This window comes from Artibeus jamaicensis, unplaced genomic scaffold (genome assembly GCF_021234435.1).
Source record: "Artibeus jamaicensis isolate MK-2021 breed Jamaican fruit bat unplaced genomic scaffold, CSHL_Jam_final contig_354, whole genome shotgun sequence".
Taxonomy (NCBI): Eukaryota; Metazoa; Chordata; class Mammalia; order Chiroptera; family Phyllostomidae; genus Artibeus; species Artibeus jamaicensis.
The window spans coordinates 601,728-628,410 of NW_026521803.1; the positions used below are offsets into that span (position 1 = coordinate 601,728).

General features: G+C 42.0%; 1 protein-coding gene and 1 pseudogene across 1 annotated transcript in view; both read left to right on the forward strand.

Annotated features, from left to right (window-relative positions):
- LAMA1 (laminin subunit alpha 1) overlaps positions 1–26,683 on the forward strand; it is a 163,357-nt gene that overhangs the window by 111,809 nt on the left and 24,865 nt on the right. The window contains exons 36-48 of the mRNA XM_037125856.2: positions 646–808; positions 3,743–3,953; positions 4,137–4,253; positions 4,377–4,540; positions 6,468–6,603; positions 7,793–7,886; positions 9,496–9,612; positions 13,245–13,427; positions 13,757–13,911; positions 15,234–15,377; positions 16,366–16,499; positions 17,286–17,436; positions 18,798–18,922. Of these exons, the coding sequence (XP_036981751.2) occupies positions 646–808; positions 3,743–3,953; positions 4,137–4,253; positions 4,377–4,540; positions 6,468–6,603; positions 7,793–7,886; positions 9,496–9,612; positions 13,245–13,427; positions 13,757–13,911; positions 15,234–15,377; positions 16,366–16,499; positions 17,286–17,436; positions 18,798–18,922 (1,894 nt within the window). The remainder of the gene's footprint in view (positions 1–645; positions 809–3,742; positions 3,954–4,136; positions 4,254–4,376; positions 4,541–6,467; positions 6,604–7,792; positions 7,887–9,495; positions 9,613–13,244; positions 13,428–13,756; positions 13,912–15,233; positions 15,378–16,365; positions 16,500–17,285; positions 17,437–18,797; positions 18,923–26,683) is intronic.
- Positions 19,091–26,106, forward strand: LOC119034743 (transcription factor AP-2 gamma-like; annotated as a pseudogene).

Consider the following 26,683-nt stretch of genomic DNA (forward strand, 5'->3'; position numbering starts at 1 on the left):
GCTGAGCTAACTCAATGCCAGTCCTTTGCCTGCAGTATGAGCTGAAGCCATTTGGAGCTTCGATGTGGTCCCAAAGGGCATCCACAATATTAGAGTAATTTAGTCCCTACTCAATTTGGGACATCCCTCCGATCTGGCTTTTAGATTGCTATTTTTAGTTTTCTGGTCACAAGAAACATATTTTTGATCTTCTTTTTGTATTATTGTGTAAGGGCATAAGGAATACAGAATCCAATGAAAATCAGACTTTATAGGGCAAAAAATAAGGAAATTATTGGAACAAATAATATGCCTAATAAAAAGAGTAGTATCAAGAATCGTTAATTCATTTATGGAGTAAATATTTGTTGAGCAGTTTTTATGTGCACATGTCTGTGCCAGGTGCAGGAAATGCTGAAGTAAACCCAAAAGCCACAGCCCCGTCCCTTGCAGAGTGTTAGGTAAACCAGTAATTTCAAGTCCATGAGTGTTTTGGTAAGAGACCTCCAGAGTGCATTGGGATATACAGGCCGTCAGGCGGGCTCAGAGGCTCAGCCGTTTCCGGTGAACAGGGCAGGCCTCACTGAGGAAGGGCCTAAGTTCTTCCATTTTAGTGCTGTCCACTTTTGAGAGACTTATTAAATGATTGATGAATTTTCTCCATAGAAATTATTGAAAAGGCAACAACTCTAAATCAGACCTTGGATGAAGATTTCCAGCTGTCCAGCTCTACTCTTCACAGTATGCAAAGGAACATCACGTCTTTGCTGGAAAACATACGGAAAAGGCACTTCATGCAATTGCACCAAAACGTCACCCTTGAACTGAAGTAAGTCCCTAGATTCCATTCATGACACAGCCAATTAGAGGAAAGAACTTCAGTGCTGAGGGGGGGAAGGCATGTGGAGGAGAGGAGAAAAAGCTCTCACTGGGCACGGGATGCCCTGAGAGAAGAGAGGGGCCCTGTTGTCAAGTGAATAAAGAGATGGTGCCACCCCCTCCAAATCGAGAAAATTGTGATCACTGCCAGTATCTCTCTGTTTGTGCTATTGTGCCATAGGTTCTGTTTTTCTGTGTCTCTGGGATAACATTATACTGTATTTATTGAAGATCAAGTATAATATGATAAACTCCCATGGAAGAAAATGTAGTCAGTGGCTACTGCCTGTGCTGTAAACTCTTAAGGCAGATCGACGTTATGCCAAAATAATTTATCTTAGTTATGCAAACTCTAATTGGAAACCACAGTGTGAAATGACAGATCACAAAGAATATTAGACATGATCACCAGGAGCTTATAATTTTCTTTAAGTCTCTTTTCTTAGTATTTTCACATGTTATTTCTTGATGTAATACAGCAATCTTTTTTCCAGGTTGTGATAAATATCCTAAACACTGGCTTAAATACACAAAACTCCATTCTCTATAATGTGATATTTAAACTATATTTGATCTATTTTGCTATTTTAAACAATGTTGCCATGGACATCTTAAACAAAAATCTTTTTCTGTATTTCACATTATTATTAGAATAGATATGAAGTAGTGAAATCATTTAGCCAAAAATTTTGCATTTTGAGGATTCCTGACTGGCATGTCCAAATTATTTTCTGAAAAATTTGTTTAGAACAGTATGCACTTCTGGCAACACGCTGGAGAGTTAGTTAAGCTTACATCTTTTTTCATTACTGAATATGATTTTTGACATTGTTGTTGATTTGTTAGGTGAAAAATGAAAGGAGGAACTTACTGTTGGATGGGATTTAGAGAACTGGAAATCTAATTACTGGAGCATCAGTTAGGGCCTGGAAAGGGTCCTGAGAGAACTGTGAACCAAAAGCCTGGAGGAGACCAGGGGAGGGCAAGGGCCTAGGAGGTGGGGAAGGGAGACCCCTGTGCAGGGAGGAAGCAGGCTTCACCTCTCGTATTCTGCCCTGTAATGGTCTCTGCCATCTTGTGAAGTAGGGGAGAATGCAACTGGGGAAACTGAGGCCCAGAGACTATAAGTGACTTGTCCAATGTTAAACCTCCAGGGTAATCTGAAACCTGACCACAAACCTCAGTCTGTGTGACTAAACACTGTTATTCTCCAGCCCCAAACCGAAGGAAGCACCACTTGAGACTCAGTCCCTTAAAGATGGGTATTGGAACTTGGATCATGAGGTCAGAGACCATGCTGCTACACTTACACTAGATTATAATCATATTTTCCTACCCTGACCTTTTACCTGCATTGTCCCTTACCAAAAATGCACAGTACACCTGGAGGGAGCAGTGGAGAGAAAGAAGCTGGCACCTCCATGTCCATCTTCCCAGACCCCATCCATTTTTGAGGGGCCACTGCAGGCGCAGCTGTGCTAGTCTCTGCTTTCTACCCTTCCTTAGCTCCACGCTGCCTCCCAGACAACAGAAATGGGTTTGATTCTAGCCCAGCCTCTTCCACTCCCCACATCCCTCCCACCCACCCATTTCCCACTCATCCTGGGCTCTCCAGCTCTACCCAGTGCTTTCTGCCCAAGTGTGTATCTCATTTACGTCTTAAAGACAGATTTTCCCTAGAGATCCACAGAGTCATTTTGGGGGGACCATCCTCTCCCACTGTTACCCTTCCACAGTCAGTTCATTCATTCATTCATTCATTCACCAAAATGAGCCCCTAGTAGCAGATTCTGTGCTAGGATTTGGGGACACAAAGGAGAATAATAGAGATGGTTTTGCCCACCAGGATCTCATCCAATTAATAACAGTTCATTTTTTGAACAGCATTTGATAGGAAGGGGGAAGGCAGGGCCCCTCCGCCACCCCGTTGCCCTTAGTGTCTCTGCCAGGCCCCCTGCCATTGTTCATCCTGCGTTTTTATTTAGAACAAAGTGATTAATGAGATTGCATTCTCTCTTTCATTTTCTAGTTGTGTTATTATTAAAGAGCTCTTTTATTTTACAGAACTAAAATGTGTTCTCTGGACTCCATTTTCTTATTTTCTATAGATAATTCCTGTTCTTATGGTATTTCAAATTTTGTGGATTGTTTTAGTAATTGTTTATCAGCTTTTCAACGATAATCTGTAGAAAATTGGTAATTTATGCAGAAATTCGGCAATCCTATTGGTGGGAATAGTCAGCGAACAAATCAGTTGTTTATCATGCTTGTGTCAAGGTCCCCAAGACCACCGTCACAGTCAGTTCCACTGGGACTCTCAGGACTCGGCATATAGCTGTACTCAGGGCCAGTATTTTTGGCCATGTATTAAGGATGCACTGCAGGGCCACGGAAGAAGACAGGGTGGAATCCTGAAGTACCCATACAGCTTCTTGATGTTCCCTTTCCTTGAGGAGCACAGAACACATTCTTCTCCCAGCTACAGAAATGCAGCAGCGTGTGGGTGCCGTTTCTGCCCAGGGAGACCCACTAGAGGTTTAGCATCCATGGTTTTTACTGGGGGCTGGTCTTGTAGGTACCCTCTTCCCAGCATGTGCCCAATTCCACACTCACAGGGGGAAAGCAGGTGTTTAGCAATAACCGCATTGTTTGCATAAACAGTGGAGGCAGTGAGCTGCTCTTATTGGCTAGGGAACAATGGAAATACTTTGCAGACCTTGCAAGCAGGCCTTTCAAAAGACAGCCTTCTCTTGCCCACTATGTTACCCTTTGCTGCACACTATAATATTAGGTATAGATATGCATAAATTTTTTCTGCTCTCATTTCAATGATAGGAGCTTTGTAACTCATTTACTTACTATGTGGACCATCTATATTTACCAGGTCTGCTAAAGATTTATTGTCACAAATTCAGAAAAATTACCAGAAGCCACAGAATAAGTTGAAGGTGATAAAAGAAGCAGCAAGCAGCCTCCTTTCAAAACATAACAGTGAACTGCAGGCAGCAGAAGACCTCGTGAGGGAAGCCGAGGCAAAGACGCAGGAAAGCAACCGCCTGCTGCTCATTGTCAATGCCAACCTGCAAGAGTTCAGTGTGAGTCTCAATAGCTCTCTCCTCAGTTAAAGGTAGTAACTGAAATCTCTGATGTAAATAATGCTATTTTTAGCTTCTTGAAAAATAAGCCCCGATTACTAACCTCAGGACATAGCATCAGACACCGATGTTTGGAAGCTGATGTGCTTTATGAAACATCCTTAAAGATGATTTTTGCTATAGGATAAAAAGCTGCTTGTTCAGGAAGAACAAAACTTGACCTCAGTGCTAATCACCAAAGGAAGAAGATTGCTAGATGCTGCCACTGCACGAGCAAAGGTTGCACAAAGCGCTCTGGCAGTAAGTTCCGACTCAACAAGCCATGCTAACAGTTTCCAAATAACCTTCATACATCTCATATATGTATGCACACAGGCGTTGTTAAAAACGCATGTGTATTCACAGTATTGATGTCTCTTACAGCAGTTAGAGCATCACCGAGATGAGCTACTTCTGTGGACTGCCCAGATCAGGCACCATGTGGACAATCTGGTCATGCAGATGTCCAAGAGAAGAGTGCTTGCCCTCGTCTACAGAGCTGAGGATCACGCAGCTGAGCTCCAGAGATTAGCAGGTGCCCTGGACAGGTGAGGCCACATTTTGCAGGAATTCTAGAGGTTGCCATCCGTTGGTCAGAGAGAATAAAGGTGGCTATTGTGCCTGTTTTGTTTACAATGGTAAGGAGGATTTCCTTCCATGTCCAATAACCTAATTTACCACTGGCATAAGGGTATGATGGAGAAATGAAAACCAATAGGCATTAAAGCAAGTATAGTGCTACAATATCAAGCCATCAAAGCCTTGTTAAGCGTCTTAAGTGTGCAGGTCCTTATTAGGTTACATGTGCACAGAACATGGATATTAGCTTCTTTATATATCATACTATTTTGGAGCTATACTTTGCCTGGCTTCCTGCATGGATGGAGGCCGTGGTTGCCCACACTGGACCTATAGGAGTGCTGGGACACTCTCACCTCCTGAAAGATATCACCCCCAGTTATTTTCTACTGCCTGAAGGTCTACCACAGTATTGCAATAATCAAAACCTATATTTTTAAATGTATCCTCACTTGTAAAAAGTGTCTTTAAGTGAGAGGCACACTGTTAGGCCAGTGGTCTCCAAACTTGTCTGCACATTGGAATAACCTGGGGAACTTCAGAAATACTGATACCTTTGTCCCTAGTCCCCCTAGCCCTGCTCAAAGATTGTGACTTAATTCATCTGTGTTGTGGTCTGGGCTTTGGTATTTTTTTAGAAAGATCCCCAGGTAATCTAATGTGTAGCAAATGAGGGAACCAATGTTTTAGGCCTTATCTGTGATTTACACAATGTTCTGAGTGAATTGGTAAATTTATTTACTTAAAATGTATTATATATTATGAATGGAAAGGTCTGGACACACTGGGCATGTGTGTTCTTGCATTTTGGACATGTTTTGTGGAAGGGGAGAAATAAATATCATTGCAGCGAGGAACACTGCCATAAAACATCAGCTCACACAATGACAGCAATTAAAAATGATATAGGAGAGAATATTGCATAAATTATGTGTTGTACTGAGCACTACTGCCTGCTGTGCCTCAGGAATCAGCAAGAGAAAATGGAATTAGAAACTCAGTGTCTCTCTTTTTATCACCTTTCATAATTTCCCAAAAGAGAAAACAATATTTTGACTATATACAGAGCAAGAACAAAATATTTATACATACTCTACATACTAATTAGTATGTATAATAAAAAAACAATTTGGTATGATACACAAAGCTAAATAACATTATTATCTTTTATTTTTAAATCACCGAATTTTGCCAGTCAAGTAGTAACAGGTAATAACCGTTGATGTCTGGTATGGGAATTGCCCAACTCAATAATTTTGGGAAGAAAATGAAGTGAGTTACACAGCAAGCAAATATGTGTCAATTGTCAGATTGCATTTTCAGGATAGAGAGGCAGGATAAAATTGCACCATTGCCAGTTGTCAAGTTCATAAGTGATTTGCCCACTTGTGTGGGTGAAGTTCAGATGATTGAAATGCCATCTGATTCTCTTCCCGAACCTCTAGTGAATTTCATCAAATTGCTGTATACCATATGAGGAATAAGAGTCGCATCCTTATAAGTGCTCAGGAAGGCTTTTACAAAATTAGCAATTGCCTTGCTGGAAAAATTACAAGGAACGCAAATGCACAGCAACACGGCAGACACACGCAGGGGCTTTGGATGGAGATGACAAGATGTTGAGGGTGGCCGGAAGAACCTGGTGAATGGTTAAAAGGATGGGAAACAGCCATCCTCTCTTCTTTGGCTAAAAATTAAACAGCAATTCTTAGTGTTATTGTGACAATGTGGTTACGGCTTTTTAAGATTGCTTTTAGAGTCAAAGGAGAATCCATATGTTGTTATTCCTTGTTGATGATACTGTTCTGAGGGGAAAGAAACTAGGTGGCCTTTAAGAATAGTGGGCAGGTCCAATTTTAGTTTATCATGACACCTCTAAGTGTGCTGATTTCACAGCGGCCTTGGAAATGTTCAACGCGTGTCCCTGAATGCAACCAGTGCAACCCATGTCCATTCCAACGTTCAGAGCCTCATTGAAGAATCAGAAAAACTGGCAAAAGATGCTCTCAGGACTGTGACTGAGGCAAGCCTGGTAAGAAAGGCCTGTGGGTTCTGGTGTGCACCTTCCTTTTCGAGGTACCATTATTCCATAAGGCTCATGAGCACTCAGTGGCTTACATTTATACTTGTCAATGTTCTTTTCTGGTGGGATCTGTTTGTGGCTTTTCTCATCATGTGATTTTCATATGAAATTAAAACCTAAGTTATGTTTTAGTGTTTTAAATGTTCTTTAAAACATAACTTCTTATGTTTTAATTTCTTAAGGTCATAAATACTTCCTTATAAAGACTAGGGACTAGGGATATAAACATGAGGAAAATATCTCATCATTTCTTATTCTAAAAATAATAATGCTGCTTGAGACTTTTTAAATTTAAAAAAAATTAAATTACAGTTGACATTTAATATTATAGTAGCTTCAGGTATATAGTATAGTGGTTAGACATTATATGACTAACACAGTGATCCCTCCAATAAGTCTAGTACCCACCTGGCACAAAACATTTATTACAATCTTATTGACTGTATTTGCTATGCTATACTTCACATTTTTGTGACTACTTTGTAACTACCAATTTCTGAGGCATCTTTTCTTACCTGTGGTGAAGGTTTTTGTTTAGTGGTTGGTTGTTGTCCTTATGTATTTAAAAATGTCCCATGTTATTCTTCCTCACTCATAAATTAGGACATATATTAGGCATAAATTAGGACAATTTAAACTCTCCCTACCTGTTGTCCAGTTGACTTCCTTGTTTAGATGGAACTGGAAAGCATTATGCTGAGTGAAATAAGCCAGGTGGTGAAAGACAAATACCATATGATCTCACCTTTAATAGGAACCTAACCAACAAAACAAACAAGCAAGCAGAATAAAAACAAAGACACTGAAATAGAGAACAGGGGGACAGTGACCAAAGGGAAGAGGGGAGGGAAGTTCAGGGGGAAAAGAGAAAGGGTTTACAGGAACTAGTACATGGACAAAAACTAAGGGGGGTGGAAATGGGAGGGAGCTGGGGAGCCCTGGGGGGAGGTGGGCTGGAATGGGAGTAAAAGAAAACCGTACTTGAACAACGATTACATAAAAATAAAATAAAATAAATATAATTGACTTCCTTGTTTAGAACAAGATGGAAGGCTGTTCTGATGGAGCTGCCTTCCCATCCCCAGCAGGAGTCCCCCCTGCCTGCCGGTCACCATGTTTAAGTTGTCCTGTTTTCTAGTCCTCAGAATCCCTGGTGTCTAACGGGAAAGCGGCTCTCCAGCGCAGTTCCAAATTTCTAAAAGAAGGCAAGAGCCTGAGCAGAAAGCATCAAGGTCGGTGTCTAGCTCAGACTGTGTTGATAAGAACACATCTCTGAGCATATTGCCTTTCCTAGAGCAATTCGAAGCTTAACATTTCTCTGTCACAAGACTATTCCAATTTGCTATCATATAAAACTACGTACCTTAGAATTTCACATTAGCGTACCTCTTTATTTTAATGTGCAATTCCCTCCAATCTTCCATAGACTTGCTACTGCCTTAGTAACCAGGTCCTCTGTTCTGCTTCATCCCCTGAGCTTTTGCTGTTCTTCGCAGTGTTTGCCAGTTTGTCTTTGATGTCTTGTGCTCCTCTGTTATTCTCTTACTGTTTTATAGCTTCTTGAAGACTTGTATTATGTATGATACTTCTTTTGCCTTTCTCACAGGCTAATATAATTTTAGATTTGTGGTAGGTTCTCATTAAATCATTATTGAATTAAGTGATGATTGATTTAGCAATTAAAAAAACCAGTGCAGTTTAATTTTTGCTAAGGGTGTCAGTAAGCAATTATTTGGCACGTGTGAGAGCTGGCCACCGACAGAATGGCAGGTGCGTAGTACAATGGCAGTGGGAATCTGTTCTGTGAGAGAAACATACAAGTCTTATAAGATGCAGTGCATTTTCACTTTAATGTAATCCAGTCCAAGTCTTTTCCTATAGAGTAAGTAGTGGCTCATAAACAGCTCATGCCCCTTCTGGACTACGTCTGTGTCTTGTGCCGGATCCCTCCCCGACCGTCTGAACCAGGAGTGTGGATATGTGCATATCCTTTTACTTCTCTGTGAGTCATACAGTTTAGAATATATAGAAAGTACACAATTCTCAATCATAAAGCACTAAACACAAACTCTAGCATCCATGTCAGTGGGCTGTAGTGTCAGTTTATGCAACTGAAGGTATTATATAATCCTTAAAATTGTGAGCTTCCTGGCAATTTCTCTCATGTTCATGAAGAATTTTATTAATAATTAATTTGTTAACACGTGTTCAAAATCTAATGTGATTGTGTATTATGAACAGAAACTTCTAGAATGAAAGCTTTGATCCAACGGCTTTGATCAGACCTGAAGGAGGTTGAATTGAGCCCCTGCAGGGTGGTTGGGAGGAAGCAGGAAGCAGAGGGGCTCCTGCCTGAGAGATGCAGGCGGGCAGAGAGCCATCGGCAGGAGCCCACACTTAGTTAGTGTGTTACAAACCAGAGGAGAAAGGTAGCCACAGATTAAGTGCAGTTCGCAAATTAGTGAGTCTAATTAAGACTGAGCGATTTAAACACTGTTCTCCACTTTGAGCTGCGCTTTAATTAAATTGGACCTGCAGTTTAAGAAGACATATTAGTGAGAAGGGCAACAAGCAAAGTAGAAAAAAATGACCAAGCAAGCTAAAAACACAATTTTTAAAAAAAAAAATATCTTAGAAGAAAGAGAAGGAGAAAACATCACCTCCTCCTCCCCAGCCAGGGCTAAAAACACAATTTTTATAATTAGGGTGCTAAGTGTCACTGGAAAAACTTTCAGTATTGGGGAGGGTCTCTATAGAAAGCTCTCAATCTGCAGATGGGTCAGAGTGACAAAAAAAAAACTTGCATAGGTTAAAAGGGAATACTTTTCCCTCTTTAAATAGGTCTCACATTGGAACTGAGAGGACTGAAAAATACAGCAAACACATTTCAAGAAAATGCTGGCAAAATTACTAGACAGACCAATGAATCACTCCTAAGACTAAGAGCAATTCCTGAAGGTAAGTGGGAAAGGGCTGATTTAATTAATGTCTTCTCATTGCAAAGACATGAACACGAGGAAGCCCTGCCTCAGGTCTGATTGTGAACCCTCACTGGAAATGAGACCAGGATTGATAGATTTTACTTGCAAAGAAAATGTGATTTGGAAGTAAAGATCACCATTTTTTAATAAATTCAGAACACTTAAACTGCAATACTAGAATTACACATTGTTTTCAGAATTTTTGTACTGCCATATTGATTGCTTACTTTAGAATAGGCTTGTGGAATCTAATGAACAAACTGAATTAACAAGCAAAATAGAGACAGTCATAGATGGAGAGCAGGCTGACAGCTCTGGAGGGGGTGGGGTTAAGGGTGGTGGGATGGAGCAAAAAGGAAAAAGGACTCACAGACATGGGCAAGGGTATGGTAATTGCAGCAGAGGGGAGGGGGGTATAAGAGGAGTAAATGTTAATGGGGAAAATACAATGAAAAATAAAAAAAGATTTTAAAAACGGGCTTGTCACATTTTGTAAATGAAGGAAGTGTCATTCAAAGAAGTCAGCAAGTAAGAAAGCTGGAATGTTCTTGCTTTGAGGGAAAGTGTTAGATTCATTAGAATTAGAAAATTTAAAAATTTTTTCTTGGTAATCTTCCTTCATGAGGCAATAAAGCATTCTAAAATAGGTCACTTTAATATGGATGGTTTGGAAATACAGGATTCAATAAAGTTTTAAATAGGATAACTTTTAAAAAATGTAATACAAATGAATTGTGCTCTGATATGTTATTTACATTCCATTAACCTTCTTTTCTCAATAAGATTTTTTTTAAAGCTTTATAAGATGCCCAAATATCTCTAAATCCCTGGCTCTGGTTCCCCCTGTGAGCACACAAATTACCATGGGGAGCTGGGTTTGGGCACCTTGGACTTCCTACCTTAAGTCAGTGGGACGGTTTCTGACCTGGATGTTTCTTTCTGTCTGTACTTTTTTGAAGACACATCGTGTATGTTTACTAACCACTTAAAATGACTTTTTATTTGAAAGTAATTTCAAACTTGCACAAAAGTTGTGAAAAGAATAAGAAGAATAGCTGTGTACTCTTTACCCAGCTTCTCCTAGGGTTGATGTTTGCCCTATTTGTGATTAAAAACTTTCAAAATGAATGAATACCAGTGCCTTTTTTTAAAAAAAGTACCACCTAGATTTTTTAGAAACACTGAATTCTAATTTATCTTAAGCGGTCATTTATTTAGTCTTGTTTCTGGTGTTACATCTAAAAGCAGCCCGTTGGTGGAGAGAAAAAAATACTACTTCCTCCAGCCTGGGAAGGGTCCATCCCACCTACACATTTAAATTCCCAAACCTTCTTCTGACATGGGATGATTTAAAGAATGTGTTTAATGAATATGAAGAGGGAGTGATAGAAAAGAGAACAAATAAAGAAGTTTAGCTTCTTATTCTTTTTAAAGATTTTTATTTATTTATTTTTTCTTTTTAATATATTTTGTTGATTATGCTATTCCAGTTGTCCCATTTCCCCCCTTTCATTCCCCTGCACCCTGCACACCCCTCCCCCACCATTCCCCCCTTTAGTTTATGACCACGTGTCTCAGGTTCTTTGGATTCTATATTTCCCATACTATTCTTACCCTCCTCCTATCTATTTTCTACCTACTATCTATGCTACTTATTCTCTGTACCTTCTCCCCCCTTCTCCTCCTCCCACTCCCCTGTTGCTAACCCTCCATGTGATCTCCATTTCTATGGTTCTGCTCCTGATCTAGCTGTCCTCTTAGTTTGCTTTTGTTTTAGGTGTGGTTGTTAATAACTGTGAGTTTGCTGTCCTTTCACTGTTCATCTTTTTTATCTTCTTTTTCTTAGATAAGTCCCTTGAACATTTCATATAATAAGGGCTTGGTGATGATGAACTCCTTGAATTTGGTCTTATCTGAGAAGCACTTTATCTGTCCTTCCATTCTAAATGAAAGTTTTGCTGGATAGAGCAATCTTGGATGTAGGTTTTTGGATTTCATGACTTGGAATACTTCTTTCCAGCCCCTTCTTGCCTGTAAGGTATCTTTTGAGAAATCAGCTCACAGTCTGATGGGAACTCCTTTGTAGGTGACTGTGCCCTTATCTCTTGCTGCTTCTAGGATTCTCTCCTTCATTTTAATCTTGGCTAATGTACTGATGATGTGCCTTGGTGTGTTTCTTCTTGGGTCCAACTTCCTTGGGACTCTCTGAGCTTCCTGGATTTCCTGGAAGTCTATTTTCTTTGCCAGATTGGGGAAGTTCTTTTTTATTATTTGTTCAAATAAGTTTTCCACTTGTTGCTCTTCCTCTTCCCCTTCTGGTACCCCTATAATTTGCATGTTGTAATGTTTAAAGATGTCCTGGAGGTTCCTAAGCCTCTCCTCATTTTTTTGAATTCTTGTTTCTTCACTCTTTTCTGTTTGATCATTTTTGTCTTCCTTCTGGTTCACTCTCTTGTGTCCCAGTTTCCTTTCCATCACTATTGGTTTCCTGTGCATTTCCCTTCATTTCAATTAGTTTAGCCTTCTTCGTTCCTCTAATTTGTGAGTAAAATCATCCAGTTCTGTGAGCATCATGATCACCAGTGTTTTGAATTGTGCATGTGATAGGTTGGCTATCTCTTGGTGGCTTAGAAGTATTGGCTCTGGGGCTTTGAGCTGTACTTCTTGAGCCATAATGTTTTGGTCTGTTTGCTCCTATTACGTATGAGGGGCAGAGCCTTGGGTGTTCACCAGGGTAGGGCGACCCAGTCACTGGGGTTGTGACACTGTATGTAGGGGTGGGGTCAGAGAGGGGCAATGGCGTTTGTTCCACTTTCTCGGTCCCCTCTGCTGCTTCCTGTAAGCAAACTGGGCCTCCCTGGTCCTGGCTCCCAGGTATGTGGGCCTGTGCACCTTCCAGGACCCTGTGGGTCTCTCCAACAAAGTCTCCATGAGCCTGGGAGCCTCTCCTGGCACCTCAATCCCGAAAGTTACTCCAATTGGTGATTTTAGGCTTCAATTCCCATCACTGGGGCCCTGGTTTGCTTGGTCTGTCTCACTGCTCACTCCTTTGCCTGGTTTATCTGAGTTTGAATATGTGACTGCAGTCAGCCATCTGCCTTGCACCCTCACTGGGTCCGCCCATTGCCACCCCGCACCTGGGATCTGCCAACTGCCACCTACGTGCCTGGGTTGGCTGGCCACCTTTTCCTGCGTGACCCTGCTCCACCAGTCGCTGACTCTGCCCCTCTTACCTACCGATCTGGCTGAATGGTTCGTTGTTGTTGTTGTATAGTTCAATTTTCTATGTTTTGGTTGCGTTTTTGTTACTGAAATTTTGTTGTCTTTAAACTTGGTTGTGTGAGGAGGCACAGTGTTACCATGTACGCCTCCATCTTCGGAATTAAAGTGTAGCTTTTTAATATATAAGATCCTGGCCATAACAATTAGCAGCTGCTTTTGTCGTCTTGTGTGGTTTGAAATCACATTTCAAGACAGTGAACTTTGACCAAAATTATTTCATTTATCTTGAAAAGGGAGCAGTAGAGCATGTGATGAGCAGCCTTAATATTGCCTTGAGAAAGAAGCCTCATTTTATGGCGTGCGTGCTTGCGTATCAATTTATTTCAGGTGTCAGAGACAAAGGAACCAAAATCACAGAGGTGGCCCTGTCTGCCAATCAGAGCGCTGTGAGCACCCTAAAGAACGTTGTGGGCCTCAGTCAGAAGCTGTTGAACACATCGACAGACCTGTCAAGGGTCAATGCCACATTCCGAGAAACAAACAAACTCCTATGGGATTCCTCAATGACCAGTATGTCATGATCACCCTTCCAATTAGGAAAGTCTACATTGTGGGATTTTGAGCTTGCCAAGCACACAGTGGTGCCCCGGTCACAGACAGCATTCCCCCCTTCAAAAAACACAGAAATGCACTAACATCTGGATTTGCACGTTAAAGAAAGGGAGGGGCCTTTGGTAATGCACAGTGCTAGTACATTTTTTTTACATATGTACCAAAGTTTCAAGGATTTCATAATTAGGATATTCTATTTTATCTAGCACATTAGTAATGACAAGTTCATTTCTCTTGTGTCCTTCACCCAAACCCCACCAACTTTCTTGCCACCTTGTCTTTGTTAGGTCTGTTAGCTGGCAGAAAAGTTAAAGATGTGGAAACACAAGCCAATCTTTTATTTGATCGGTTGAAGCCTTTGAAGATGTTAGAAGAGAACCTGAGCAGAAACCTGTCAGAAATTAAACTGCTGATCAGCCAGGCCCGGAAACAAGCAGCTTCTGTGAGTGTGGGGCCCCGTTGCTGTCCCCCACTGGCTGAGGCTCTCGGAAACCCCACGTCCAAGAGGATTCCTGTAGAAATGGCCTTCTGTCGCACTGGGTCCCCAAGAATGTCTGCTGACTAGTCTCAATAATCCCAGATTCCTCACCGCCTGTCCTCAGTGTATTTACTTAGTCTCATTTTCTTTGATTTCTGCATTTATGTATGTTTCAAAATGTTGTTAGCAAAGAGATCTCCATGTCTTTATGGAGGTTTGTAGTTACAGTCTAGCTTTATACATTCTTAACTACTAGCTAATAGTTGTCTGAGCATTAACCTCATTCTGTGTTTCGTTGGTGGCAGATGGGGTCATTTCCATCATTTTACCAAGTTGGTTTTAATAATCCAAGTATTCTTCAGAGTGTTTGTACAGTTTGGGCCTCATCCTCTAGGAGTCGGGCATAACAATCTATGTGTATGGAAATGCTGCACATATTCAGGTCATTAAATGCATAAAACTCTTGACACCCAGAGAAGCACAAACTTGAGAAAACGTTTTGTAGCCATCCCATCCACAGTACATGGCATTGGCTCTTAAGGAGTGGTGTGTCAGGGAAATAAGACATTCGAGAAAATATGCAACTGTCCTGCTACTAGGGACTTACAGAAGATGAATGTGACCTCCGGCCTCATGTTTATCCACCTAAAGTTTTCCGGCCAATATAAAGGAGTCCCGAGCTCTTAGATGCCCCATCTCCATACCAGTGACTTCCCTGTTGCAAAGGGCTGAAGGTCTCCATGAGCTCCATCTGTTTTAGTTATAGTGCTCAAATAAATGTAAGCCCAACAGATGGCCCCAATACTCTGGTTGACACAAATCTAAACTCTTTAATATTAGTATAAGCTGTATATGCAAATAATTAGTTAGAGAAATATTTAGCAGTGTAATGTTTGCCTTATAAATATTTGCTGAAAGAATAAATAGATCACCCCTCCATTTGCTTGATAGATGATCATCAAATATCCATGCTGTGTCAGGTCTAAACATTCCAAGGTGATCTGGATAGGCTTCTTGTCTTTAAAAAATTAAATCTCACACAACAGAGACAGTTTTCTACAGAAAATAATTTTTAAAACCCCAAGACTGACTTTTTCATATTTAAGTACTTTACCAACTAAAATGATTTTAATCACCATCTGATTTCTCACTTTATGAAGCATTATGTGTCATCAGAGAGGAACGCAGCCTAACAGCGAGCACCTGTCTTGAGAGAGCACTAAGGAACTCCTGGCGCACTGCCAGTGTGTCACCAAATGAGTGGGACGCTTTCCTTCCCTGTACAGATTAAAGTTGCCGTGTCTGCAGACAGAGATTGTGTCCGGGCGTACCAGCCTCCAATCTCTCCGACTAACTATAACACCATAACGCTAAATGTGAAGACCAGCGAGCCCGACAACCTCCTCTTCTACCTCGGCAGCAGCACCAGCGTGAGTGCAGACCCGCAGAGTGACAGCGACTCTCTCGTCAATGCATGTGTTTTCTCAATTGACACTTTGTTGATGAAAAAAACAATAGGGTCTTGGTGAAGTCATTCATTCTTCTAAAGGAACTAACCTTTTACTAAACCAGTAGCATCAGCTTAAAAATAAACAAATTACAAAATTCAATACCTGTGACAGGAAAGTGGCATTGAGGCAGGAAATATGTCTCCCTCTGCTATCTTAACCTCAAGCTGTGGCTTCAACCAACTTTTTGTAATGCCTTTGGTGACCTCTGAAGCCGCTGAGTTTAGCTTTGGGTCTGTAAAGTCGACCTTGGTGGCTGTCACCAGGAGTGGAGGCGAGCACCCGAAGGCCTGTCACAGCGGTGCAGCTTCACCCAGGATCTCCCACCCAACCAGATTCCAGTGGTACCTGGCGGGCTAGTCCCCTGTGGAAGGCCATGGGCAGCGTTGGCTGTGCCGGTGGGAAGGGGTTGGAAGCCTTGTCTGTGTTAGGGCCGAAAATACTGACAAACACAGATATTACCGGAAATGTCTCTAGGAGCAAAGGGACAAACCACGTGCAACCTCTGATGAGGGATTTCATGGCTCTGTCACTGCGTAGTTCACATTCATTTATGGCTTTCTCAGACTGGGCCACCACAGGTGCAGCACCATCCCTCACGCTCCCTGAAGACTGCAGTGATCCTCCCACAATGAGTTTCCCCAGGGATTTTTATGGAGGCATTGCAGAGGGCAAGGGCAGTGGGGCACTAATGGCCAAGGGTGGCTGCTGCCCTTAGTCCCCTGTCACACTCCAGTTCTGGGGCAAGTGGGGGCATGGGGTTAAAGACAAAAGAAGATAGATTTTTGATTATTGATTTTTCTAACAAATAGAAAAAAACGCTGTAGGAACTCTGTATTTGAGTTGTTATAGTAGTCATGCAAGCAGTCTGGCCTGCACACTCACGCCAACTCATGCCCCTGCACCCCAGCCTGACTTCCTGGCGGTGGAGATGCGGCGAGGGAAGGTGGCCTTCCTCTGGGATGTGGGCTCCGGGCCTGCACGGTTGGAATTTCCAGACTTCCCGATTGATGACAACCGATGGCACAGTATCTACATAACCAGGTAGTAGGAAAAGTTCTCTTCCATTGTCTCTCTTTTTTAAACCTTATCTTATAAGTAATTACATGTTTGTAACATCATGTAATAGTCTGAAACTCCTAGGACGGTAGATTAAAATGAAAAAAATGCTTAGAAATAGGGTTTTTCTTATCACAGAAGAAATTAACATCGTTACCAAAACCAACAATGAAAGAAGAGAAAAGTTAAAAGCTTCAGTAACCGTTAGAATGGCAGGTGTGAGTCTGAGTGGCCACCCAGAGAAGGGCAGTAAACGCAGCGAGGGAGGAATTCCCTGTGGCTGCACTGGGTGGCTCGGAAGGCAGGAGACCAGGTACAGGGGGGAGCGTGTTTTCTTAAAATTTACCCTTGCAAAGCCTCTCTCTGAAAATAACTACTCCTAAGTAGTTCTAGATGTTTTTTTTTTTTTTACTTTTCTGTAACATGGCTTGTTGTTGGTATGTTTTTATGAATTTTTATCTTTTGCTTTGCTAGCAATAAAAATAGGTCATACGAAAAGCAGTAAACAGTTTTGAATATGGTTTAACTCATTATCCATGATGAAATTTACATTTTAAAAGAACTGCTTTACAGATTTGGAGACTAAAATAGAGTGGGGTTGGAAGAGAGGGGAAGCAGGGAGCCGGGACTGGGGGGGGGGGGGGCGGGGGCAGTGGCAGTGGACGAGGGGAGGAGCAGGCGGAGGAGGCTGCGCGCGAGATGCGTGTGTCCGTGTGTGGGCCGACTTGCGGCTCCGGAAGTGTTCTTTTTGCCATTCTTTATGACCTTTAGATTCGGAAACAGTGGTTCAGTGACTGTGAAGGAAATGAGTGCAACTCAGAAGCCAGCGCCGAAAACAAGTAAATCCTTAGGGTCTGCTAACGTCCTGGACATAAACAACTCAACACTAATGTTTGTTGGGGGGCTCGGAGGACAAGTCAAGGTAACATTATGAACGTTCATCTGAACACGACTGATTGGCTGATTTTACCTGTGTAAAAACTTAATATTTACATTTAAACAATGTTATATGTCAAATATATTTCAAAAACTAGTATAATTAAATTATTGACTATATCCTAGGCAGATGACGGTTTTTGCTTCTCTTATTTTGCTTGATGACAGTTCATCTGCAGAATTGGACTGACTTTGCAGGGTAAAGGGACATGCGTAATAAGTGGCATAAATGGAAAAGGAGTCCATGGTTTGCTTTGTCATTTGGGTGTCTCTTCCAATGATGAAACAAGAAACTCAGTATTTCACATTAAGATCTCTGAAGTCCCATTATCTCTTCTGTAATGCTTAGTGGTAGGCTTGTACTAATTAGTGCAGTAGAAGGGCCCATTGTGTCTATTACAACATGCCAGCTGCCCTCTCACCCAAACACTAGGAGTCACGTCACTCGGTGTGTGCTCTCACGTGAGGGTCTGTGCCAGCCAGCCTGTCACCACTGACCACATTCTCTGGGGCTCTGTTTCTCAGCTCAGTGACGGGGACCCCCACACCCCAGAAATTATTTATTAAAAAATTATGCATGTATTCTTACATGTTTAAAGTTCAGTTACCTTCAAAGTGCTCTCCATTTGATGCAATACACCTATCAAGACATTTTTGCCACTGCTTAAAACAGTGTTTGAACTCAGCGATTTTGATGACTTTTAGCGTTTCTGCCATTTTTTATTTCACCTTTTCCATATTGGCAAAACATTTCCCTTTGGAGACTTTTTCCATCAAGAGAAACAAAAAAAAGTTGCCTGGGGTGAGATCAGGTGAATAGAGAGGGTGGGGCATGGGGGTCCTGCCATTTTGGGTCAAAACTGCTGAATACCCAGCGCAGTGTGGGCAGGTGTGCTCGCAAATCATCCATCACGAAATGGGCAAACACAATGAGAGAGTCTTCAAAAAAATTCGCTGCAGCCAAATGCAGCCTCTCACCACTATGCCAGCTGATACACTGATACGGGTGGGTTCCTGGAACACTCACCTAGCAGGGGGAGCCTGTACTACAAGGGGCCTACACTCCACGAGGTAATTTCAGTTTATTTTGGGTCCCTCTTTGTAAAGGAGGTTTCTTTCCAGCAACCCTAGTGCATGAGATGATCTTGAAGATCCCATCCACTTGTCACTCATTCTAGTATTCCAGTTCATAATTGGAAGGAAATCCAGTGATTACAAACTGGCTTTTTTTTTTTTTATGTTTTCTCAAAATTTGAATCTGTTAGATATAAGCTTTCATGTATTTAGAAAATTTATTCCTCTTCACCAAATATATGTGAGTTATGTTTCTTTGTTCATCTATATTAGAAGTCTCCTGCTGTGAAGGTTACTCATTTCAAAGGCTGCATGGGAGAGGCTTTCCTGAATGGACAGTCAATCGGCCTATGGAACTACATTGAGAGGGAGGGCAAGTGCCATGGCTGCTTCGGAAGGTAATAGGCCCCCACAATTTAACCCATTGTATCATCGTATGTTAGTTAGTATATTAACATCTGAAAACTGCTTAAAGAACTTGCATGTTCTTTAACATCAATGATGGATAGTCTTTGATGTCAATTTTCTTATTGCAAAGGATAGCATGTAGATTTACTAGTAGAAGCATGGGTATCATCTTCGACCCTTAAAAGTACTCCTATTGCTGTGTCTTGTACTATATCATTTGATTATGGATCATAAAATTGTGAAGCATCAGACATCTGTTCAAACAATCTTCTGTCTCGAAGAGCCACAATAAGCCTTGGGTAAACCACTATACATTTTTATTTTGAAAATACTTCCAAGGATGAGAGTTTTTGTGTGTACTATCAATTTTTATAAATAAGTACTTTTATATTCCTAAATTCTATAATTCTAGAAGTAAAATGCTCTTAGAAATGGAGAGCTACCTGACATTTTTGTACATACTGATGTAATAGAAGACATTTAATAACTTAATGTTGCCTCTATTATTTAATAACTTAATACCTCCTCTATTATTTTATGACAAAATAACTATAATCCCCTAAGTGTACACAACCTGTTATTTTACACTTTAGCAATTATAACCATAGATTTCCTTTGCTATTAGAGGAATGAAACATCTGATATTATTCTCCATCTAATGGGCTGCTCTGTCCAGATAGATACCTATAACTGAGCTGTGACAAGATCAGTTAGAGGCAACTCACATTTCCTTCTAGAAACTCATGGGTGAGTTTTCACTTTGTCGTTGCTGGATCTGCTTTCTCATATGGCTCCTAGCTTGGGATTTTGTAGTTTAAGCCTTTTATTTTCTACTTCCCCCTTCCTTACCTTGCATAAAAAGTTATGACCACAGCATGTTAGTTGAAGCCTTAGAACTAAAAAAAAAAAAAAAGAAGCATTATGTTTGGCATCTTAATTGCTCAGGCTCCTGGCCTAGCTCTCCTAGCAAATCTCACAGTGACTTAGGGTCACTACACCTCATGGAGGAAGGTTTGGTTTCTTCTTCCAGAATAGAAGAGCAATAACCATACTTATCTTACCTACCTCCTAAAATTATGGTGATGAGCACATAATATGATGTATGTGAAAATATTTTATAAATTTGAATGTTCACCAGTGTTCACCTCCAATCTTCCTGCAGTGATACCTCATTGCTTTCCAGGTAAATGTCAATAAATGTGTGAAAAAGTAAGGTTTTGTAACTGGCAAACATCATCAAAGTAATACTACCTCATGAGGTAACAATACCTGCTCTTGAACTTCAGGAGCATGAGCAAGCACATGCATTGAGGCTCTCTCATCATCACTTCTTCCTCATGCTGTTTCTCTGGCATGGAAGGAAGTCCTCCTGGCAATTTAGTGATCCTAACTTGAAAGTGCCCCAACCCCTGGACTCTGTCCCCTACGTTGACCCCAGAGCCTTAATTGTAATTGTAGAAATATATTGTAGAAACTGAATGTCTCTAATATGGAAAATGCCCCCCTACATTAGCTGTTACAATATTCCCAATAGTCATCAGTCATTTTCAGGATAATTTTAAAACCACTGACCTCACAGTGCAGCAATGAGTGAATTTAGTGATTGGGGGTTCTTCTCGGTTTTGGAATGAGAAAGTCAATTTTTCTGTGTGGCTATGGGTTTTGTTCTCTGTGAGAACTGATCTCTGACCAGATTTCCACCCACTCTGGACCACTGACCGAATCATAAAGGTTCTACTGAGAGGAAGGAATCACAGGTGCTACCATCCTCCTGATGTTAATCTTGGAACTGGCTTTTTTTTGGTAGAGGGATGACTACCCAGCTGAGCTTGAAGGCCAAATTGACTCATTAGCACAACAAACTAAGGTTAGATTAAATATATTTCTATGGCCACTGAGCAAATCAACTGGCTATTCTTAAATCATATTGACCAACATTTCAAAAAATAAATTTTTAAAAGAATATTAATTTGGTATGCCATTAGAGTGTTTTCCTTTTTAAAATAAAGGGGCCATAGAGGGTGTGCCCTGATCATAAATGTTTGGAAAACACTGACTTTAACACTGAAGTGTGTTGTTTTACCATGAGGCTGTGTGCAGTAATCCTGTCCTGGGAGAGGCTAGAGTTGCTGCATTTCCCAAACTCGTTTGACCCCAAATTCTTTTTTAAAGGGAGCATTTTGTAGTTGCTTGTTTCATAGACCATACTTTGTCAAAGTGCTGATATAGACACAAACCTGTACTTTATATCTAAGTTTATAAATTGATTTATCTATCCTCATTTTAGGTAACCACGTCTGCTATTAAAAACTTTAGCTAAGAGTGCTAAATAAACATTCTAGTAACTGAACCTATTTTTACAGATCAGTGATTCAAATTCATTGAGCCTTTTGCATTTGTGTATAATTTACCATTATTAAATCACTGGTGTGGTCCATTGATGTCCTCTATTTTACTTTTTAAATTATATTTTATTGTTTATGCTGTTGCAGTTGTCCCAAATTTTCCCTTTTGTCTGCCTTACCCAGCACCCCCAACTCCCTCAACTAATTCCCCCACCATTGTCCATGTCCATGGGTCATGCATATGTGTTGTTTGGCTTCTCTCATCCCTATGCTGTACTTCACATCCCATAACCATTCTGTAACTACCAATTTGTACTTCTCAATCCCTTCACCTCTTCCACCCATACACCTGACACCCCTCCCGTTTGGCCATCAAAATGTTCTCTGTATCTACGATTCTGTTTCTGTTTTGCTTGTTTGCTTAGTTTGTTTTCATATATTTATTGCCATTTTATTGTTCATATTTTTCACCTTCTTCAAGAATATGCTTTAACATTTCATATAATATTGATTTGGTGATGAACTCCTTTAGTTTTTCTTTTGTGGGAAACTCTTTATCTGTCCTTCAATTCTAGATGATAGCTTTGCTGGGTAGAGCAATCTTGGCTGTAGGTCCTTGCTTTTCATGACTTTGAATATTTCTTATGAACCCCTTCTAGCCTGCAAAGTTTCTTTTGAGAAATCAGTAGATAGTCTTATGGAGGATCCCTTATAGGTAACCAACTGCTTTTCTCTTGCTGCTTTTAAGATTCTCTCTTTGTATTTTAACTTTAGTATTTTAATTATAATGTATCTTGGAGTGGGCCTCTTAGGGTCCATCTCATTTAGGATTCTCTGTGTTCGCTTGACTTGCACTTCTATTTCTTTCACTAAATTAGGGAAGTTTTCTCTCATTACTTTTTCAAATAGGTTTCCAATATCTTGTTCTTTCTCTTCTCCTTTTGGCATCCTTATGAAACAAATGTTTATGTGCATGAAATTTTTCCAGAGACTCCTTACAATATCCTCATTGGTTTGGATTCTTTTTCCTTGTTGTTGTTCTGATTGGTTGTGCTTTGCTTCCTTATGTTCCAAATCACTGATTTGATTCTTAGTTTCATCGACTCTACTGTTGACTTCCTGTAAATTGTTCTTAATTTCAATTAATGTATTCTGTATTTCTGACTGTATTTTTTTTATCCTGCTGAAGTCATCACTATGTTCCTTGAGCATCCTTATAACCAGTATTTTGAACTATGCATCTAATAGATTGCTTTTCTCCATTTTGTTTAGTTTTTTTTTTCTGGAGTTTAGTTATGTTCTTCCATTTTGGCTATGTTTCTTTTTCTCCTCATTTTGGAAGCCTCCCTGTGTTTGTTTTTATGTGTTGGGTAGAGCCACTACATCTCCCAGGCTCGATAGAGTGGCCTAATATAGCAAGTATCCTATAAGATTCAGTGACACAGCCTCCCCTATTACCCAGTTTGGGTACTCAAGGTGCACTCACTGTGTGGGCTGTGTATACCCTCCTGTTATAGTCGAGCCTTGATCGCTGTTGGCATGTCCAAGTTCAGCCACTGCCTGTGTTCCATCTGGAATCACACAGCATTAGCTACAAAGTGATCTGCAGATGGCTGCTACTTGTGCTGGGCTTGGAGGTGTCCAGAGGATGCCAAGCTGTGAACCAAGGCTGGCTGCTGCTAGTTCTGGGCCTGGGACAACTTAGTGAGAGGTATGGGGCTCACTGAAGCCAGATACTGCTTGTTTGAGAAAATATAGGAAAATTCAAAGCATGGGCCAAGACAAGATGTTCATATGGAAAAGCCACTTGAAACAGCTTGGGTGGGCCTGAAAGTTGGGCAGGGAAGGGTCTCAGAGAATCATCAGGGTGCAGCAAACAGTATGAGTCAGGTTGATAGAGTTTCAGATATGGCACACACCTGCTGGCTCTGTAGGAGGAGGCTCCAGAAAAGGAACAATGGCCTCTGCCAATTTTTCTGTCTAGGAGAAAGCTGCCCCACAGCTCTTTCCCTGATAGTAGACAGTTCATTTCCTCCCCATATGTCTCCGATGCCTTTAAATCTGCTCCTCTGTACTAGAGCTCAGAGGGAATGAGTCTAATATAGAGTCTGTGTGTGAGCCTTTTAAGAGAAACTGCCTGGGAATCCTGAAGTGTCTGCTTTCCACAGCCCCGATTCCCGCTGGTCTTTACAGCCAGCAATTATGGCGATTCATCTTCCCAACATGGGAACCCTAGGATGGGGGTCCTGGTGTGGGGCTGGGACCACACACTCCTGAGATATCCCTCCTAATATTTATCTGCCACAGCGGAAGTGAGACCAGCCCATTGTGCATTTCCACCCCTTCTACCAGTCTTGATGTGGTTTCTTATTTAATTCTATAGTTGTGGAACTCCATTCAACTCAATTTCTGATGGTTCTGAATGATGGTTGCTCTATGGTTTAGTTGTAATTTTGATGTGGTTATGTGAGAAAGAGAGCTGTGTTTACCTACTCTGCCATGCCACTGATAGCCTTTAGATTAAAAAAATCTCTACATGAACACTTACCTGTACCTTTAATTTATATTACCAAGTAAATGAACAAAAATGTTCCCTGACCGCAGGGCTGGGCACCTCAACAGAACGATCCATGAAGTGCTGTGGTGGACCCTGCTTTTATTTATGTTGGCCTCTTACCCAGGGTGGGCCCACCTGGGAGACAGGCACCTGGCTGACCAGAGAGGCATGTGGGCTTCCACGTTATGGAATGAAAGCCACACAGGGGGACAAGTCCCAGAAACGTGTCAGTCATGCTCTGTCATTAGCTCATTTGAATACAGTCCTCTTCACAACTGCTTCGAGTCAGGCCTGGCTGAAGGAGAGAAGCCAGAGCAAGGCCTGCACATTCCTGAGAACCATCCATTCATATGCTCTGCAGAGGGGATGGCCTGCACAGAGGGGCAAGACAGATTCCTGGAGATTTGTTTGAAAACTGACTTCACCATTTTCTTGAGTGTGCCCTTGAGCAAGGTACCTAACATTTGAGGCTCAGCTTTTAACAGGCAAAGTGGGGGCCCATGGAGGACCTCGGATCACAGCGGGTTCATCAGAACTAAAATGGAGTGAACGTGTGCTATGTGCCAGTCACTGTGTTAAGAACTTTAAATCACGTGTTAATCACGTGTAGCTCTCCCAGAGAGGTTTTATTATTATCCCTGATTTATAAATGAAGGGAGTGAAGCAGAGAGGTTAGGTAACTTTTTTGAGTCCACACAAATAATAAGTTGGGAAACTGGGATTTGAACCCCAAGTGTCTGGTTCTAGAGTCTGTCCTTAGCCACATGAAGCTATGGTCAGCCAAGAAGTAGAGCAATTGAACATGCTTTTAGGAAACCACAGGTTTAAGAATTAAAGAATTGAGCTTTTTTTCGCTCGGCAGTGAGAACATGTGTGGGCTTTCTCCCATGCCTGGAGCTCACCCTTGGTACCTGAGAACGCCTCGGGCATTGGAGAGCCCTGACTTTCCCCATCGGGCTTTGAGGGCTCACCTCCGCTGGATCACCAAGACGGAGCAGCAATGGGAACCCACATCTACCCCACCTCTCCTGGGCCAGGCTGCATCTCTACAGCCTCCCCTCTCCCATACTGGAGTCACCGAATACCAGCCACCACTCTACTTTTCACCTCCCCACCGGCAGTTGACTTACTCTCAATCCGCAGACCTCTACTTGCATGTGGGAGAAGTATGTGCCACTGCCATCAAACCCCTTCACCAGCAGTGCCCACTGGCAGCCTGGCACAGGCCTGGCCCAGTTGCCAGAGCCAGGAGAGGGCTGGCTTGCCCTTGCACCATGAGTACCTGGCTGGCCTGCTCCCCATATCTCCAGGCTGGACTGTGGTGCTGTGAACAGCACAGGGATGGCTACCCCCTCTCAGACCTGCTGCTCCCCCCCACACACACTCTGGACCTCTGGACACCACGCAGGCCTGGTGGAGAACCTGGGCCTTCAAGACAGGGGTCAGCAGATCGAGGAGGTGCAGATCGTGAATGAGCCGCATCTGCTTCTGCATGACGACACTTATTCACAAAGGCCCCATCTCCATGACCGAGAACCCCTTGAGTCTCTTCTGTCAGAAGGAGCTGGTGGCCATTGTGATGGACCCCAGTGAGGTCTTCTGCTCTGTCCCTGGAAGATTGTCCATCCTGAGCTCCACCTCTAGATACAAAGTGACAGTTGCTAAAGTCCAGAGGCGATTGTGCTGACCTGAGTGCTTAACTGCCTCATTACTAGGAGGTGTTCTTGGAAGAGCCAAATCTAAAAATGGAGGCCGGTCCTGGCAGGAGAAGTTGGACAAGATGAGGCTGAATCTTCCAGCCTGGAGACTGAGACTACACATGTGTCCCTCCTGATGTCCTTAGTAGAAGGGGAAGCCATTCGTTTGGCTCAGGACTTTGCGTGTGTCTGTGAAGCAGAGTTTCCCAGTAAACCGGTGTCTGATCGGACTTCACCTGGGAGAACAGATGAGATGGCAGCGAGGAAGAACATGGTGCTGGCTGCACAGCACATGCGTAGAGAATTCACGGACCTTCTCAACCAAGATCAAACACCCAACGGGAACAACCTGCCTGCCCTAGTCTTGGAAGCCAACATTTAGAACTGCTTGTCACACTTCAGCCTGATTACCCAACGGGTTTGGCAGCCAGGCCATCTGTGCCACTGTGTCTGCTGTGCAGAACTACATAAAAGAGGCCTTGCTCATCCTGGACAAATCCTACAGGAACCCTGGAGACCAGAGCCCAGCTGATTCCAGGAAGCCCCTGAAGAAAATGGAGAAGCACCTGAAATGAAGTGGGTGGGAACAAAGGACTAAAAAATCTGGGAGGGCAGACATCCTCCAAAACCACCCTGGACCAGCACAGACAGGGGAACTGCTGTTGCCTGGCAGGCAAGTGGAGCTTGTTATCCTCGTCCCCATTAGAAAGGCCTCTGGCTCTCTGGATCTTGGCTTCACCATGACCTCTGGGAGTCCTTAGTATTTCCCTGGCACTGAAGCATTGGACACATTATCAGAAGGTGATAGGTGCTGGTCCTTGACTTATTAAGCTTATGTTTTATGATTTTGAACCCCATTCTTCCTGTCTCTGAAGTGGTACTACAAGTTTCAATACATCCCCTGAGCTAAACAAGAAACCTTGCATGCTTAGCTGTTGAAATGTCAAATTTGATGTCAATCAAATCAAATAACTCACATTGTTAAAGTAATTGCTAGCTTTTGTGCCCACTAAGAATTTATCTTTTAAAAAATATTTATCTAGTGTTTTCGGATATCGAATCCTACACACAGTAGGACACAGATTCTATCTGCTTAACAGCTAATGAATGGGTGGTATCAGACACACTTAAAAAGCCCCGTGTTCAAAGGGG